We start from the raw sequence: 14,857 nt of genomic DNA, 5'->3' as shown, positions 1-14,857 counted from the left end.
TCATGGCCAAGCACATCAGAAAAGCCTATGGAGTCTCCCAAGTTCTTTGAGAGCTTCATTTGGCCATTCCTCAGAGGACTTAACTGAGAATTCTCTCAGTTAAGCCAGTGGCTGGTTATTCCAGGCAAGGCTCTGGTATAGCCCCAGAATCATCTCTCCTCCTTCACAGCACTCCTGATGAGACAAACCAAGGTACAATGCTGATTTTGTGCCTCTGCTTTTCAACATACCATCATACCTTGGTGTAGAACCCAAGAGGCAGCCCGCATCCAGAAGGGCGTTTCCTCAGCAACTAAGTCCTCTCCCAGAGGTCCCATTAGCTCAGGGTTTGGCAACTTAAGGCCCATGAGCCGCCCCCAAACCGAGCCACCCGCTTGGCGAGTCCCTGCGCACTGCACTAAACTGGCGCAGCGCAGGGGCTCATTTCCGGGGCGCCGGAACTCATGTCAGAAATCACGTCTGCACAGATGCAGATGCTGGAAATTGTGCGTGCGTGATCCAACCCACAAACTCCGCTGGAGTGAACCAGCCCAGTCGAGGCAAACTTTGCTGACCCCGCATTAGCTGTTTATATTGAGGCAGCTGCCAATGGTGAATTGGCATCACCCTTGTGCAGGACAACAATTTTATATTTTGCCCGTCCCCCAAAAAAAGTGCTTGGAAAATTTCAAAGTTCCTGTGGTGAGAAAGGTGTTCTGCATTATTAGCTTGGAAGAAAGCCCACAGAGCTGCAGTCGACTTCATTTGTGCAGCTTCTACAACATCAGTTCCCCACCCCTCCATCCTGTGGCAGAACACAACACTACTGAGGGTAATACGCATGGGGCTTTGGTGCACCTTGCATAATTTACAGCCTTTGTTGCAGATGTGGCAAACTGCCATGCATCTAAGGTCACAAGTCCACTGCCACCAATACATCCGTCTGATGTGCAATCTGGCTGCATCATTGCAATGTTGACACTACATCCAGGTCAAATATATCCACTGTGGCACTCAGAGGTGAATACCTGTTCATGGAGGAGGCCCTTATTTGTAGAAACAAAAGTGGGGGGGTGGAATAGAAGCCAATACTAACAACATACAAGCTACAGATTTAATCAATGCATGAATAATGAACTAATGTCTAACTAGAGGATATTCCATGTTTGCAATCTTGTAGACTCCCTTTAAGGCAAAAGTAGTGGCAAATCTTCATTTATGCATGGTAGGTGTTTGGGCATTCCTGCAATCTAGCACCAGTATGGTTGGATACCATACATGATGCCTTTTCTTGGGAGGACTAGGCAAATCAGTGCAGCTGACCTTAAAAGAAATGGGATAAGATACTTTCATAAAAACATCTTCAAACTGAAGTTTTTTCTTTTTAAAATCCTAGACTGAATAGAATTAAAATAGGGCTGTGGACTATATAAACTGACTGTTCAAACAACATCTGAGGAATCAATGCAAAAGTCTGGTTCATGTATATAACACAAAACTACTGTTTATTCAAGCATGGCATAGCGTTAAGTGCAAACCCAGCCCAGCACCTTAACTCGTTAAAGGTTGAATTATACTGAAGTCACTAGTATACCAGGGTTTGTAGCTTTATAAACCATGTTAACGTTAATCATAACCTACTGTTATATGCAAGCTATTGCTGTCTTTAATGACGTGCTGCTCTTACTATCACAATGCTTATTCAAAATCTCAGCTATCTGAACACAAAGAATTATACCCAAACCTCGCTACACAAACAGCTGATTCAGATATCCAAACAGCCAGAGTTTGCCCATTTCCTTACTTGTTTGTACTTTGCTGGTCAGTGGCAGCCATTTCCAGCAGAAACCACGGAGGAAGAGAGGGAGGTAAAACAAATCGTGGAGCAGCAGAGATCAGACAAATCAGTTTTTCCTTTGACTTTTGCTGATTTGCTGCAGCAATTTCAGGCAGACACCACAGGAGGGAGGGAGGGAGGGAACAGACAAATCACAAATTAGGAATGTTCCCATTGGAAATAATGGAAATCATTGGCTTATTACTCACCTAGCAAACGATTTGCTAGGAACACATTGTGTTCAGAAAGTGGGGCCTGTGTGTCTTCTCTGGCATAGTTTACGTGATCATCTGTCAAATGCTTCAACTTTAACTATAGTCTACATAAACCATGATTTAGCATAATGTGTACACCGAACCAAAGGCATATACTGAATACGGAGTTTCAGACCAACAATGGGGAGAGGATATATATATTCAGCAACTCAAGAACTAAAAAGGATCTCAGCATTTCAAACACTTACACCAAAATGCATACTATTAGTATTTTTTATTAAAATATTTTATATAGGTCTCCCACGTTAAAACAATACAATATTATTTTAAATATACCCACAAATTTATACAGACACTCCAAAAAAAGGAATACACATTACAGTAATAAGAAATAAATAACAAAATGGAAACAGTATCAAAAGTATTAGACAAGGACAATCAGGTTAAGGTGATGATCACTTCTGTTATAGCAGAGATATTCAAAGACATCATACCACCATTATGACACTCGTTAACTGCTTAGAACAGTACATGCAGTCTAGCTATAGTACACATGTACTAACATACAGAGACCCTGGCTCTAGAATGAGGACTAGTGAGGCTATGAAGCTTAGCAGAATCCAATGTTGTTTCTGCTGCTACATTCTACTATAGAACATCAGTCACAAGACTCCTCCGGGAAATAACAGAATGAGCTATATAGGAAATTACTTCTTACACATCAGGTTTTTGGAATCAGATTCCCGGGAAAACGTTTAGATGCGGCCTCACTCCCCACCAGTACTGTGACAAAGCCAGAATTGGTCTCACAACTGATTACAACTACAACTGTTTCGAAACACTTTGCATTAATTGGATTTTAAATATCAGCTGTATGATTTTATGGATGAGTATGTTTTAGATTATGTCCTTTTTGGTGCTTTCGTGCTTATTTAGGTAATTGTCTCCTCATATGAACACACTAGCACATACCTGACATTCAGCATATTTTTTTTTAAGTTAGACCTTTGTTTTTCCTCAAAAAGAAAAAAAAGGCTGCAGCCTAAGAGTAGGGTGTCAAGTTTCACTACAGAAGACACATAATAGCTTGCAGACACACCATAAGTTTTTTTAAAAGATTATTTATTGTTGTAAGAAAAAACCTTTTCAGCAGCTGCCCTGCAAGCTTTTATTGATTGCTCCTAGATACCATAGTTATAAATTAACAGAGGTAGGAAGAAGCAAGGAATCGATGAAGGAAAGTAAACCACCCCCCACAGGCATAGGTATTTAAGTCCTTCCTCTGCAGAGACCACCTCCCTTAGGAATGCAACTAGAACGACAAGAAAACAAATTTAAAAATATAAATAAAAAAAGTTAGTCTGAAAAATAAATAGAATGTCATCTGTGAGTAAAATAGTTCACTGGTACAGTGCAAGATTAATAAGGTTGACAGGTGTTCAGTACCACCCCCCTTCTACATAAATCAGAAGGCCTATAGAAACTGGTCTCAAAAGATAACTGTGCAATTGATCACGCAAACTTAACATGCACATCAACCACTGGTGTATGAGCTACCTGTTTAGTAGTTTTACCTTCACCAGCTCAGCTGCCTGAGGATAATTCTGAAACCCGTTCAGAACCCAATTAGCATCTCCCAAACCTTTTTGTAAACATAGTTACTGGCATTTTTTTTGATACCAATACTTAGTGGCAGTTGGTTCACCCCCTCCCCTCAAGGGGCCGTTACAAACCATTTGTTTAGCAATATGTACAACTTAAATCTGAAGCGTGTGCTCTCTAGATCTGAATTATCCGTGTCTGACACTGCGTGAACATTTCTCTCAGTTCATTTTGCTGAATTTCATTTACGGATTCTGGTTCGGCTGGGCTCTTCTGGACTTTAGCCACGGCAAAGCTGATTCCTTGGGTCAAACCAGCTTGTGTAATATTAGCCACCTGAACCATAGAGCTGCGAATCTTTGCAAAAGGAGAGACTGCCCTACTGCCATTACTCTCTGCTGGTGAAGGTGTCATATGAAACCCTGACCCAGCTTCCAGTACACTGGATGAGGAGCCTGGAGTATTATGAGACTTAGCATTGGTGTTTTCTACTGCTAAGAATTGTGATCCTGACTCTGAAAATGGTACATCCAATTTAGATGGTCTGGGAGGAGCCTCAACAGCTGTTCCCAAGCAAGATTCAGTTTTCTTAGAAGCATTATTGCTAATGCGATCCAACTCTTGCTGAGCTTCTTGAGAATGCATCTCTGTTTCTGAAACACTTGTCATCTTAGTTTGAGCATCCTGCACAAATCTGTGGCAGTAGGCATCAATTGGCTTAGTGAACTCTATTACAGCATTATCTGTGGCAGGAGTTTCCTGGGGTCCTTTCCCTTCCGATTCAGACTTGTTAGTTTGGTCTTCAAAGTGTGTCACGTGGATTTCTGAAGGAACAGGAATGCTAATGTTGATGTCAGTGCTGCTTATAGACTGGGACCGACTGCCTAGCCGAGGAGCAGAGGCGATGATACCACAACTGGGCAGAACATAATCTATCTGTCCCACGTTCTCCAAGGAGTCCATGAATTGCTGGTCATCATCGGATTTGGAATTTGTAAGGTACTCATCAGAATGGAATGAATCATTATCTGAGGAGATCTCAATGTCAGATTCTACGTTCGCTTTAGCATCTGCCATGGGATTTTCCATGGTTTCAAGACTACTGTCAGATTTCCAAAGATTCACTTTCAAGTTCGGCTTTAAGAAGTTGACTTTCATTTCAGGCTTCGTAAAGTTCCCCAACTTTCTCAGGTTGCTCATGTTTACATTGGATTTGGTTTGCTTCACTTTCTGATTAAGAGATGAGAACTTGCTCATTAAGTAGTTTTTTCCTTGGGCTAGGGAGCCTCTGTTTTGGGATCTAATACCAATGATGTCCTCATGGGGTTTGCTGCTTTTCCTGCAGAATTAAGAAGATCCGTAACTTCCTCTGATAAACGTACATTCAGATATACTTTCAACACATTGCTTAATATTCAGACACGTTCTAATGAATATTTTTTTGTTTAGTGAGACATAAATACAGCACTAGCTTCTGCATACTTTTCTCCTAGATAGCTAGGCATTGACCCTCATCTTCCTTCCCTGCACCCAAAGCCCCTTGAAGAGAGAACACTCCTTGTGGACTTGCTCCCCCAACCTCATTCAGCACGTGTGTTTTTTTAAAAAAAAACCTAATGACACACCCCTCTCCCGAGGGGCACAGTATTAAAAACTTGTAGATGGGTGCTGTAATACTTGTATGCATGTGCAGATAAGCTCTTAGTTACTAATTGTCAGTAGACAGCTGCTTTAAGCAACCAGTACAAGTATTATGATTCAAGAGATTTGGGACTCCCCAAGGGAAGAGTATTAACTCACCTCTCCAGTTTCTTCTCAATAATAGCTACATCTAACCCCATGGCTTGTTTTGTGATTCGCAGCATCTCCGCAATGCACTGAAGAGTATCTGAAATGCACGTTATTTGTCCATTAAAGCCATGAATAGAGCATATTCTCTCTTACTACTTCTGTTTTGTGAAAACTGAGTGTGTAGATGCTTCGGTGAAGCTTTTCTATTGGTCTCACTTTTAACGTGCCAAGTGAGCCGTTTAGCATAAAGCAATGTGAAATGAGAGACGCCCATCATTCTGCAACTGGCACATTAATGCAGCCATATAGCTGAACACAAGCATAAAAGAATGAGGACTATTCCCAGTTGTTGACTGGATGAAGTATTATTCCATCTTAAATGTATCTTTAAATGCAGGTCTGCTTCATTCACATACAAAGCAGGTGGAGTGGGTGTCACTGAAAGAGGCAAAGGAGAGCAACATAAATGCAAGGGAAGCTTCTCTTCCACCCTGCAGTCTGTCCCTCCTCCTCCTTTTCCCCCAGATATTGAAGGGAGCGAAGCTGGGAGAACACCATAGCTTGGGCCTTAAAGGAGTTGGCATCTATAATTCATGTTGATTAATTCAACTGATTGACTAAAAAACCAGGCTCTGAAATGTGGAGTGTTGAGTTTTTCTGCTCAAGTTCTTGAAAAATAGCAATTTCCTTTCCTTCTTGTTCTCAGTGAACCTATTTTGTTTAATTCAACTCAATTGTTCAGCTCAATTCTTATAATTAAGTTATACTTTCTATATGCAGTGGTCAGACTTGGGAAAAGTGGTTTACCTCTCTTCTAAAAACTTTGTAGAAGTGTGTTACCTTTTCCATCCTCTTCAGGGTTGCGCATCACTGCTCTAAGAGTATGGAAATATCCACTTGTGTCTTTGTATTTATAATGGAGCCTCATGCACGAGAACTTGGGCTTCCCAAAGAGAGTTGGTTCGGGACCTTTACAAAAAGCATGAATGTTTTTAGAAATAAAGAACATAACTTTCTAAATAACACCTCTGAACCTTTCAGCTCTTTTCCTAAGCAGCCATTCTACTTTATTACATCACTGGGAGAAGTATAACAGTGAGACCACCCTCTGCTGACTTAGCTGAGATCAACTGCCCTCCTAGAATGGTCCTCTGCTCTTCTATTATGTAAATGCATTACATATAAGGACATAGTTGGTACAATGGATTTGCTTGTTTTGCCTTTTGTATTGCGCCTCTTGCACTGCTATTGTTGGCAACATGTGGGGGCATATAAATGTAGCAAATCCTGGGTGCTCAACATATAGAAGAGACTGTTATTCATTCATGTGTTTTCAATGATTGTGACAAATAGCTTAAGTTTAGGCAAGAAATGAGGAGAGAACAGCTAAAATGCAACAACTTTGAGGTCTTACCTATTTCTATTCTTTCCAAATCTTCAAGGCTCAGCCTTTGGTATTGATTTACTTTATCTACTTCATCATCATAACTAGACAAAAAGACATCAATGCCCAGAGTTAGATCTGGATTGAATCACACCTGAATCCTATTACAATGCAATAAAAAAGTAGCAAAGATGTTCTGATATCTTTGTTTTCAATGTGTAAAGTAGAAAGAATCTTACTTACTAGGCTACATAGTATGCTGAGTTAGAAAGCAGAAGGAGGACATCCACATCTTTATGAGTAGCATCCGCAAGGCTAAACAAAAATGAACAGAGTATTGTACACAGGATGACATGAAAATTTCACAGCACTTTTCTGAAGCCTTTTACACCCTGCAACTAGTATGGAGTCAATCATTAGTAATGACAACAACCATGTTTACTAATGCCATGCTTCATATAGTCTGTCAATAAAACCGAGAAATCCTTCTCTTCTTCAAAATTTTGTTTTGCTGTATATTTCAAAGTAAATTACTGTTCTGAGGTACCATAGTAACGCTCCCAGGGAGTTGTAGCATAGGTGTAGTAATATCCTGAATGATCCAACCACCCACATGGCTAGTTTTAGATATTACCATGGCAGCACTTATTATAGGTATTTTTCCCCACCTTCAAAACAAGTTCCCAGGGGAGTTCCAAGTCAGAAGATACAACAACAAATGCAGCAAACCAATTTAAAACAAAACATACAGAATAATGACAGAAGCAGAAGCTCCCTCAATGTAAGAAGTGAGGTTACAGGGGAACAGGCAGAGGGCCTTCTATGCCCACCTTGCGGAGGAAATAAACAACATTCTGGCTTTTAGAAGACATTTGAAGGCAGCCCTGTACAGGGAAGTTTTTAATGTTTGGTGTTTTAATTTGTTGGAAATCACCCAGAGTGGCTGAGGTAAACCAGTCAGATGGGTGGCATATAAATAATAAACTGTTGTTGTTGTTAGGAGGGCATGTACCAGAGGTTGAGCACAATCAGAAAATATGGCCTCTAATTACCGGTACTTGAAAAACATTTAAGACTCAACTCTTCTCCAGTCCCCACTGTATCCCTCCACCACCTTATTACACATTTGGTCACTGTAAAAGATGCCATGGTACTTTAAGATCTATATAACCATAGAACATTCTGCATACCTTGGGTCACAGTCAATAAGTGCCCAACCACCATGGAATTTTTCATCATCTGGTAATAGTAACTTCATGTAACTTTGCAATAACTGGCTAATCAGTTCCTGATGACTTCTCAAGTTCTCCTTGTGCAGCGCTTCATGTTCTTTCTCTTTTGTGAATATGGAATAAAGATCCTCTGTCACAGGAATGCCCTGCATTAAATCTAGACATACACAAAACAAAACAAAAAAAACACTGAATGCATAATGAATGTATAACAATATCAATGCATAACAGGAATAAAGCTGGTGCTAAGTTACTAAATGGACTGCTTTGATTAAGTTATACCTCTGACTCTTGGGATTTAGGTATTTTGAAATTCTTAACCAAGACCTAATTCTTAAGCAAGAGCTAAGCAATGCTCAAGTTACAAGGGGCATGCCTTCATTATCTTTAGGAGACAAGTGGATTTTGCTATGAGTCTTCCCTGCCTTTTCCACCATGATTCAAGACTGAAGTATTAAAAAAACAATTCACTGATTACAAATGGAGAGAGTTTTATTGCCAAAACTTCTAGAAAGCTCAGCTAAAATGAGTCAGTCTTGTTCATACTTTTAAAAATACACAAAACAAGATTTTGATCTATTTAGTAGTAGAAAACACAGACCCAAACATCTTTAACATTTCAAAGAAACCAACATGAAAAGAAAATTCAACAGATACATAGTAGACAATTATTCAGTACGGAAATTGACTGAAACTATCTTACCAATGACTGCCTGCCTATAAGCATCCCTGAAGCGGTTTAAGTAGTATCTATTTGCAGAGTTAACACCATCTTTCATGACTCCTGCCAGCTTCCTTTCACCAGTTCTTGTGAAGTCGCCCTATTGCACAAAACACATCTTTGAATACTCAATGCACTGGTTATTCATATGAGAGACATCTTAAGTAACATTAACTTTCCACTGCTTTAAGAAACGCATCTTTCAGAAGCAGAGTTACATCTCAATTTTTTTTTAAAGTACTCCTGTACGTTTAAATAGCACTTATTTAAAAGTCACCATTTGAAATATCTGCAGATTCTAAACACGAGATCTGTATTGGGGTTTCTCAAAAAGTGGGCCAGGAATCACTTTCAGGTGGGCCTCAGTGTTTCAGTCTGCACAATCCCTCCTCACTTGCCTATCCCACCCCACTAGCTGGTTGGATCAATGCCAACATCAGCGACCCTTCGCATGCTGAGTAACACTGCTTGGGAGACACAGAAGTTCAAGAGAGATGGGGGAAGAGGAATGGAAGGTTTCTGAGGGAGGGGGAAAGCCAGAAGAGGTGTTGCAGGAAACTTTTAAGATAAAAGGTTAATGATTTATTATCACAATCATCATTACTGTTAAACAAACTAGAAAGCAAAAAGAGGATAATGGAGGAAAGCTCTTATAGGAGAAAATAAAGCATAAGAAGATCAGGGAAAAGGCTGAATGAGACAGGCAGCTGGGTGGGTGGTGAATAGCAAGCAAACTAAATGTGAAGGGAGGATAGCAGAATAAATCACTGGAGACAGGTAAAAATATGTTTAGAGTCCTGTGTGGGTGGGAAGGGGAAATACCTTTCTACTTAGACCCCTCTGGATCAACAAATTCTGCCTTACACGGGAAGGCTGACTCATGATACCTCAAGAGCAAATGCCTGTAATTAGCTGGAGGAAAGCTGAGCTATGGAATTTTTTCCTACAAAAAAAATGCTGTAATAAAGAATTTAGCAATTTCAAAGATCGACTGGCTCGCTAGAAAATGCCTGGAACTTCCATCTGATTAATTCCAACCTCTGCCTCAATCTGCCACTATTTTGTGACAGGCTCTGCCCCTGCACTGCAGTTTTTTTGACTGCTGGGCCTCAGCAATTTTCAGCTGTCTCTAGCTGGCCACATTGGTAGAAAGTTTGAGAACCCCTGATCTATAGTATTAACTGTAGAACAGTGAAATCTATGGACGGGATTCACCTAACCAGCTCAGTCAGCAGAAGTCCTGTACATTAAGAAAGATGTGATGTGTTAAACCAAAACAGTAAGCTCCTACATAAACCTTGTAAACTATTCCTGCTATAAGTTCAGTTTACAAAACTGAAAAGAATTACCCTAAGAGTTATTTTTACTTGAAGTGAAATGTTTTTACCTTTAAAGCTGCTGTTCCCGCATATTGTCTGCTTATGGCATCACCATTGTTAGCCCATATAATCTGGTAGATCCGATTGCATTTCATTGGCAGTGGTTGTTCCGGTGGCATCACACCCAACTTCTTCAACTGGAATTTAATTTTATTGTTATTACTAAGTGCCATTCTTTCGTCTTTTTTTACTCTAGGAGTATAGGGCTGTTATCTTTCTTCTGAAGCTACAGAAAGCAAGTTTATTCCATTCATCTGTTAACCACTGAAACCTTGTTCTCCAAACACCGGACAAAAATTTGAATTTGCATCTATTACTTCTGCAACCATGGCAAGGGTAATAACTACTGTTCTCCACTAAGATCATGCTTCACATTAGAAGAATTATTCTGAAGCAATTTAAGTATGAATAGACTATGCACACATTCCATACTAGTCTAATTGACTATATTTCACATAGTTCTCATTAATAAAGGTTTTTGTAAACTGAAGTTGCAATACCTGCTGTTCCATAACTATACGGGCCACGGCAGCTTGGACAACGTTGGTTCGATCCAGGCAATCCATACAGTTAACTCGGAAAATCCCTTCCTGCTTACAAATCACTCCAGCTTGGTCCACCCTTGCAAAAAGTGAAGAAGAAAAATATTAGAAAGCTTAAAGCGAAAAAATCCTACATCCCACGGTGTAGAAAAAAATTCATTTTCCCTAAACCACCCCCACCCATCCGAATGATGGGTGGGATGGCAGGATTAAATTCTGCATTGTCTGAGTGCCTGCACAGCCAAAGTAGTGGGATTTAATCCCTGCTCATCAGCTGTCTGAAACTCCCTCCCCTCTTCCATTCTGCTGGTCTTGTACCTGGCTCCTTCAGTTCTCTTGTGTTTTCCCTTGTCCAGCTTGAGGGGACTAGATCAGCTTTTTTTTTTTTTAATAATTTTTATTAACCAATCAAATCAAATCACATCACATAAATTCCGAATTACAAAGCCGAATTTTAAATTTTTGTTGGGGGTACCCATATTTCAAGTTCCGAAGGGGATTCCAATCATCTTCTTGCTGCTGCATCAATGTCCACAAATCTGTCGAAATAATGTTCAGCTTTAGGCCCTCTCCTCCTTCTCTTCTCATAGTTACAGAGGCCTTTGCAAACAGCATGCTTTCTTTCCCCTTCTCTCCTATTTCCTGAGGAAGGCTGTCTCATGGTCTGGACAGGGTGGCTTGAGATGAGAAGAAGAATAGGGGAGAGGAGAAACTACCCCCAGTATTTTACAGGTATCGCTGCACTTCTTACAGGCGCACTGCAGGACATATCACTGCTCACTAGAGAAGCCCCCTTTTAGTGGATCTGCAAGAAGCAGGGTTTCTCTTGATTGCCACGATGCTTGCAATAGCAGTGTTTGCTGTCTTAAAACAGAAATCCTGTTAAGGATATGGAACATGGAGCCAAAAAGCTTCCCCACCCCTGTCACAGGGGAAACAAAGAACATTACTCTCAAGAAACTAATTTCTTGTCCTTCAAAATGGGCACCTAAACATTACCCATTCTGTGTGAGGTAACTGTATTATCACTGATGAGATGCCATCATTTTATTAACCTGAGCTTTAAATACTGTCCAAACCTCTCCTAATTAATTTTATTAACACTATTATATGCTGCCTTTAAGAGTCAAAAGCCTTCTAAGGAAACTTCCCATAAGATATATAACATGAGTAACAAAAACATCCAAACAGTAACTAAAATAACCACTGATGAAACCAACCTCAGTAATTATGCCTAAATATCCAGTTCAGTAATTATGGTTAAGAACTATTTAATTCAGCAGCCCAATAAAGCCCATTTAAGAAAATGTGACAAAGAACAAAGAAGACTTCAGGCCTGCAGCAATGGAGTCCTGACATTCTCTAATTGGCAGTATGTTCCACAAATGTAGGGTCACCACTGAGAAAATCTCTGTCCTATATGCCTTCAAGCTTAATTTTTCTCCTGGCAGAGACATAAATAAGGCTTCATCTGGTGAAAAGTGTGGGCAACTTAATTCCACACCATTCAAAGGTTATTAGGACCTGCACTTTCAAATGGGACAGAAATGTACCAGCAGCTGGTGAAATATAGGTTCCATTTGATCTGATCACCTGACCCCATCATTACTTGGGCAGCCAGATTTCCAAACTGTATTTAAATGCAGCCCAAATGGAATGCATTAACATAGTCCAGGCTGGGCATTACTAGGTGCAATGATAACTGAGAAAAGGCTTATCCTCTCCAAATAGACTTGTACACCAGTTGTGAACATAAGATGGTAAAAAGCACCCTGGCCACTTCTACTAACCAAGCATTCCCAGTTAGCAGCCGACCCAGAAGAACTGCCAAAGTGTACACTGGGTACTTCGAGGGATATACAAGCTCATCTTGGGCCAGTTGTAAATCACCGGACAAAATAATCTACCCTATCAAGCAGCGTGTGTATCATTACAAGGGGGCAAGTGGCATGCAATCATTTGTGTAAAATTTATTTTCTGTTTCAGAGTGAAATTAACATGCTAATACTAACCAGCACCACTTCACATCAGTGATTATGTCCGAAATGGCATCTGTCAATGTTTGAACATTTTCAAACTTCATTCCACGGCTAAAAGGTACAAAGAAAATACAACTTACTGATTTATTTTTCTTTTTTTCAACACAAGAACATGGAAATTCATCGGAGAGATGCTTATATAATAATGGTCAGTACAATTCTACATAGGTGTATTAAAAATAACACATAATTTAATACGACCATGGGAGATGCAGATAAGGAATTGTGCAGGTCATTGTTTGAAGAGTAAGATTAAAAGTTCCACTGAATTTTTACTCTTAGAGGAATGCAGTACTGTATACTTTATATCAAACGAAATCTGGAAAAAATAATCCTTATGGAGATTTTTAAAAAGCATTTTCTAATATCTGTCACAGACAAATCAACTTGAATAGCTATGCACATGCCCAAAATCTTGACTCACTCTCTGACATCAGTATGTATGAACACATACAAGGAAATACTCACCTAAACATTTTTATAAAGACAATATTTCAAAATGACAGTTTACAAAGATGTTGAAAACATTCACAGAGGCATAACTTAGCTCTGGAAAACACCTGCCATACTATACCAGCTTACAAGAAACATGGAATGGAATGGAATGATTTAGCATTTTTGTATCAAATTGCTGTAAGACATTTTGACAGACTTACCAGTGTTCATGGAAGTCAAATGAAACGTATGTAAGACTTGGATTGTTGTACATTAAAACTTGTTTAAGATAAGAATCACCAATAATTTTTTCTCGTCCAGCTTGGTCCACCAAGTTAATGATAATCTGTTAAAAGTTATCAAAATAAAAATGCAAACAAGTACATAAGACAAATGAAATCTAACAAGTATGTACAAGGGGCAAATATGTCTAGGAGAAGTTATAGGTGACTGCTGTGTGCTTTCTCAATAAGTGCTAGAAGCTCCCTCAGAAACTGTGTCCTTTAGAGTGCCATCAATTAATTACATATAATCCAACATTATGGGCTAATTATAGTAGAAAAGTTGCTTTTCTCCTAGCTCTCCAATATTCGGGATCAGGATAAAAAGAGTTCACATACACAAATGCACAGAGACCTGCCAAGGCAGCAACAATAGTTGGGATGCTCTCTGGCATACAGCTGCTGTTTGGTCCTAAGCATGTCACCTTATACGGTTTTAACTGTTGTTCCAATGGTTGGAATTGCAAGAAGCCAAGTTACAGGGAACCAGGCGGAGGGCCTTCTCAGTAGTGGCACCCACCCTGTGGAATGCCCTCCCACCAGATGTCAAAGAAAAAAACAACTACCAGACTTTTAGAAGACATCTGAAGGCAGCCCTGCTTTTACTGTTTGAAAGACTACTGTATTTTAATATTTTGTTGGAAGCCGCCCAGTGTGGCTGGTGAAACCCAACCACATGGGTGGGGTATAAATAATTTATTATTATTATTTATTTATTTTTATTATTATTTTATTAATTATTATTATTATTATCATCTTCATCATCATCATCAACAGGGACAGCTTTCAATATGAAATGAAACCATTTAGTTCTATTCTTCATAAGTTAAAAGATATACATCACCATTACAATAGTTCCAAACTTTTAATATATGATCTTGTAGTAATTTGGAAACCCACCTGTTTTGTATAAATTTTCAACTGTTCTTCAAAATGTGCACGGAAATATGGAACAGTTTCTTTTTCACCTGCAAAAAAAAATACATTGTTAAGGAAGCTTGGGGGATGAAATGGGCACATTTTAAGTATTCAAACAAAGCCACGTTGGAATTACATGCATGGAGGAGTCTGTGGAAAGCAATTCATAGAAAAGAGAAAATTACCGCTAAGAGACGAATGTGGGCAATTCTGGAGAATAAATGAATTTCAGAACATTTTTCCATAGGAACTCTTTCTTCCAGTTCAGTACCACTCCAGGACAGAACTGCAGCCTGATATCCCATCTAACGCTGCAGCTTGCTATTATCCCAACCATCTTCACTACCAGGTGAACAGGTGCATCTAATTCACTAAAAGAAACTGCTGGGGAGATGTACCTTTCTAATACATTTGGAAATACTTAAACTGAAACTCGGCACTATTTTAAGTATTATCCTCCTCAAATGTCAGGTGAATGCAAGAATGTAATTTCATCTTTACT

General features: G+C 39.5%; 1 protein-coding gene across 2 annotated transcripts in view; it reads right to left on the bottom strand.

Moving 5' to 3' along the window:
- Nucleotides 1-2,286: 2,286 nt before the first annotated feature.
- The window catches only part of INPP5F (inositol polyphosphate-5-phosphatase F), a 40,141-nt gene continuing 27,570 nt past the window's right edge, over nucleotides 2,287-14,857 (bottom strand). For both annotated transcript variants that reach the window (XM_083441280.1, XM_083441281.1), the window contains exons 9-20: nucleotides 14,338-14,405; nucleotides 13,378-13,502; nucleotides 12,695-12,772; nucleotides 10,641-10,761; nucleotides 10,149-10,277; nucleotides 8,744-8,861; nucleotides 7,999-8,197; nucleotides 7,052-7,123; nucleotides 6,839-6,912; nucleotides 6,265-6,393; nucleotides 5,434-5,521; nucleotides 2,287-4,972 (exon numbers count right to left, since the gene is read on the bottom strand). In XM_083441280.1, coding sequence (XP_083297406.1) covers nucleotides 3,811-4,972; nucleotides 5,434-5,521; nucleotides 6,265-6,393; nucleotides 6,839-6,912; nucleotides 7,052-7,123; nucleotides 7,999-8,197; nucleotides 8,744-8,861; nucleotides 10,149-10,277; nucleotides 10,641-10,761; nucleotides 12,695-12,772; nucleotides 13,378-13,502; nucleotides 14,338-14,405 — 2,363 coding nt within the window. In that variant the 3' untranslated portion in view covers nucleotides 2,287-3,810. The remainder of the gene's footprint in view (nucleotides 4,973-5,433; nucleotides 5,522-6,264; nucleotides 6,394-6,838; nucleotides 6,913-7,051; nucleotides 7,124-7,998; nucleotides 8,198-8,743; nucleotides 8,862-10,148; nucleotides 10,278-10,640; nucleotides 10,762-12,694; nucleotides 12,773-13,377; nucleotides 13,503-14,337; nucleotides 14,406-14,857) is intronic.

The sequence above is a fragment of the Podarcis tiliguerta genome (genome assembly GCF_965153285.1).
Source record: "Podarcis tiliguerta genome assembly, chromosome: 5".
Taxonomy (NCBI): domain Eukaryota; kingdom Metazoa; phylum Chordata; class Lepidosauria; order Squamata; family Lacertidae; genus Podarcis; species Podarcis tiliguerta.
Note: the sequence above shows the minus strand (reverse complement) of the source record. Positions and strands in the feature narration are given on the sequence as shown.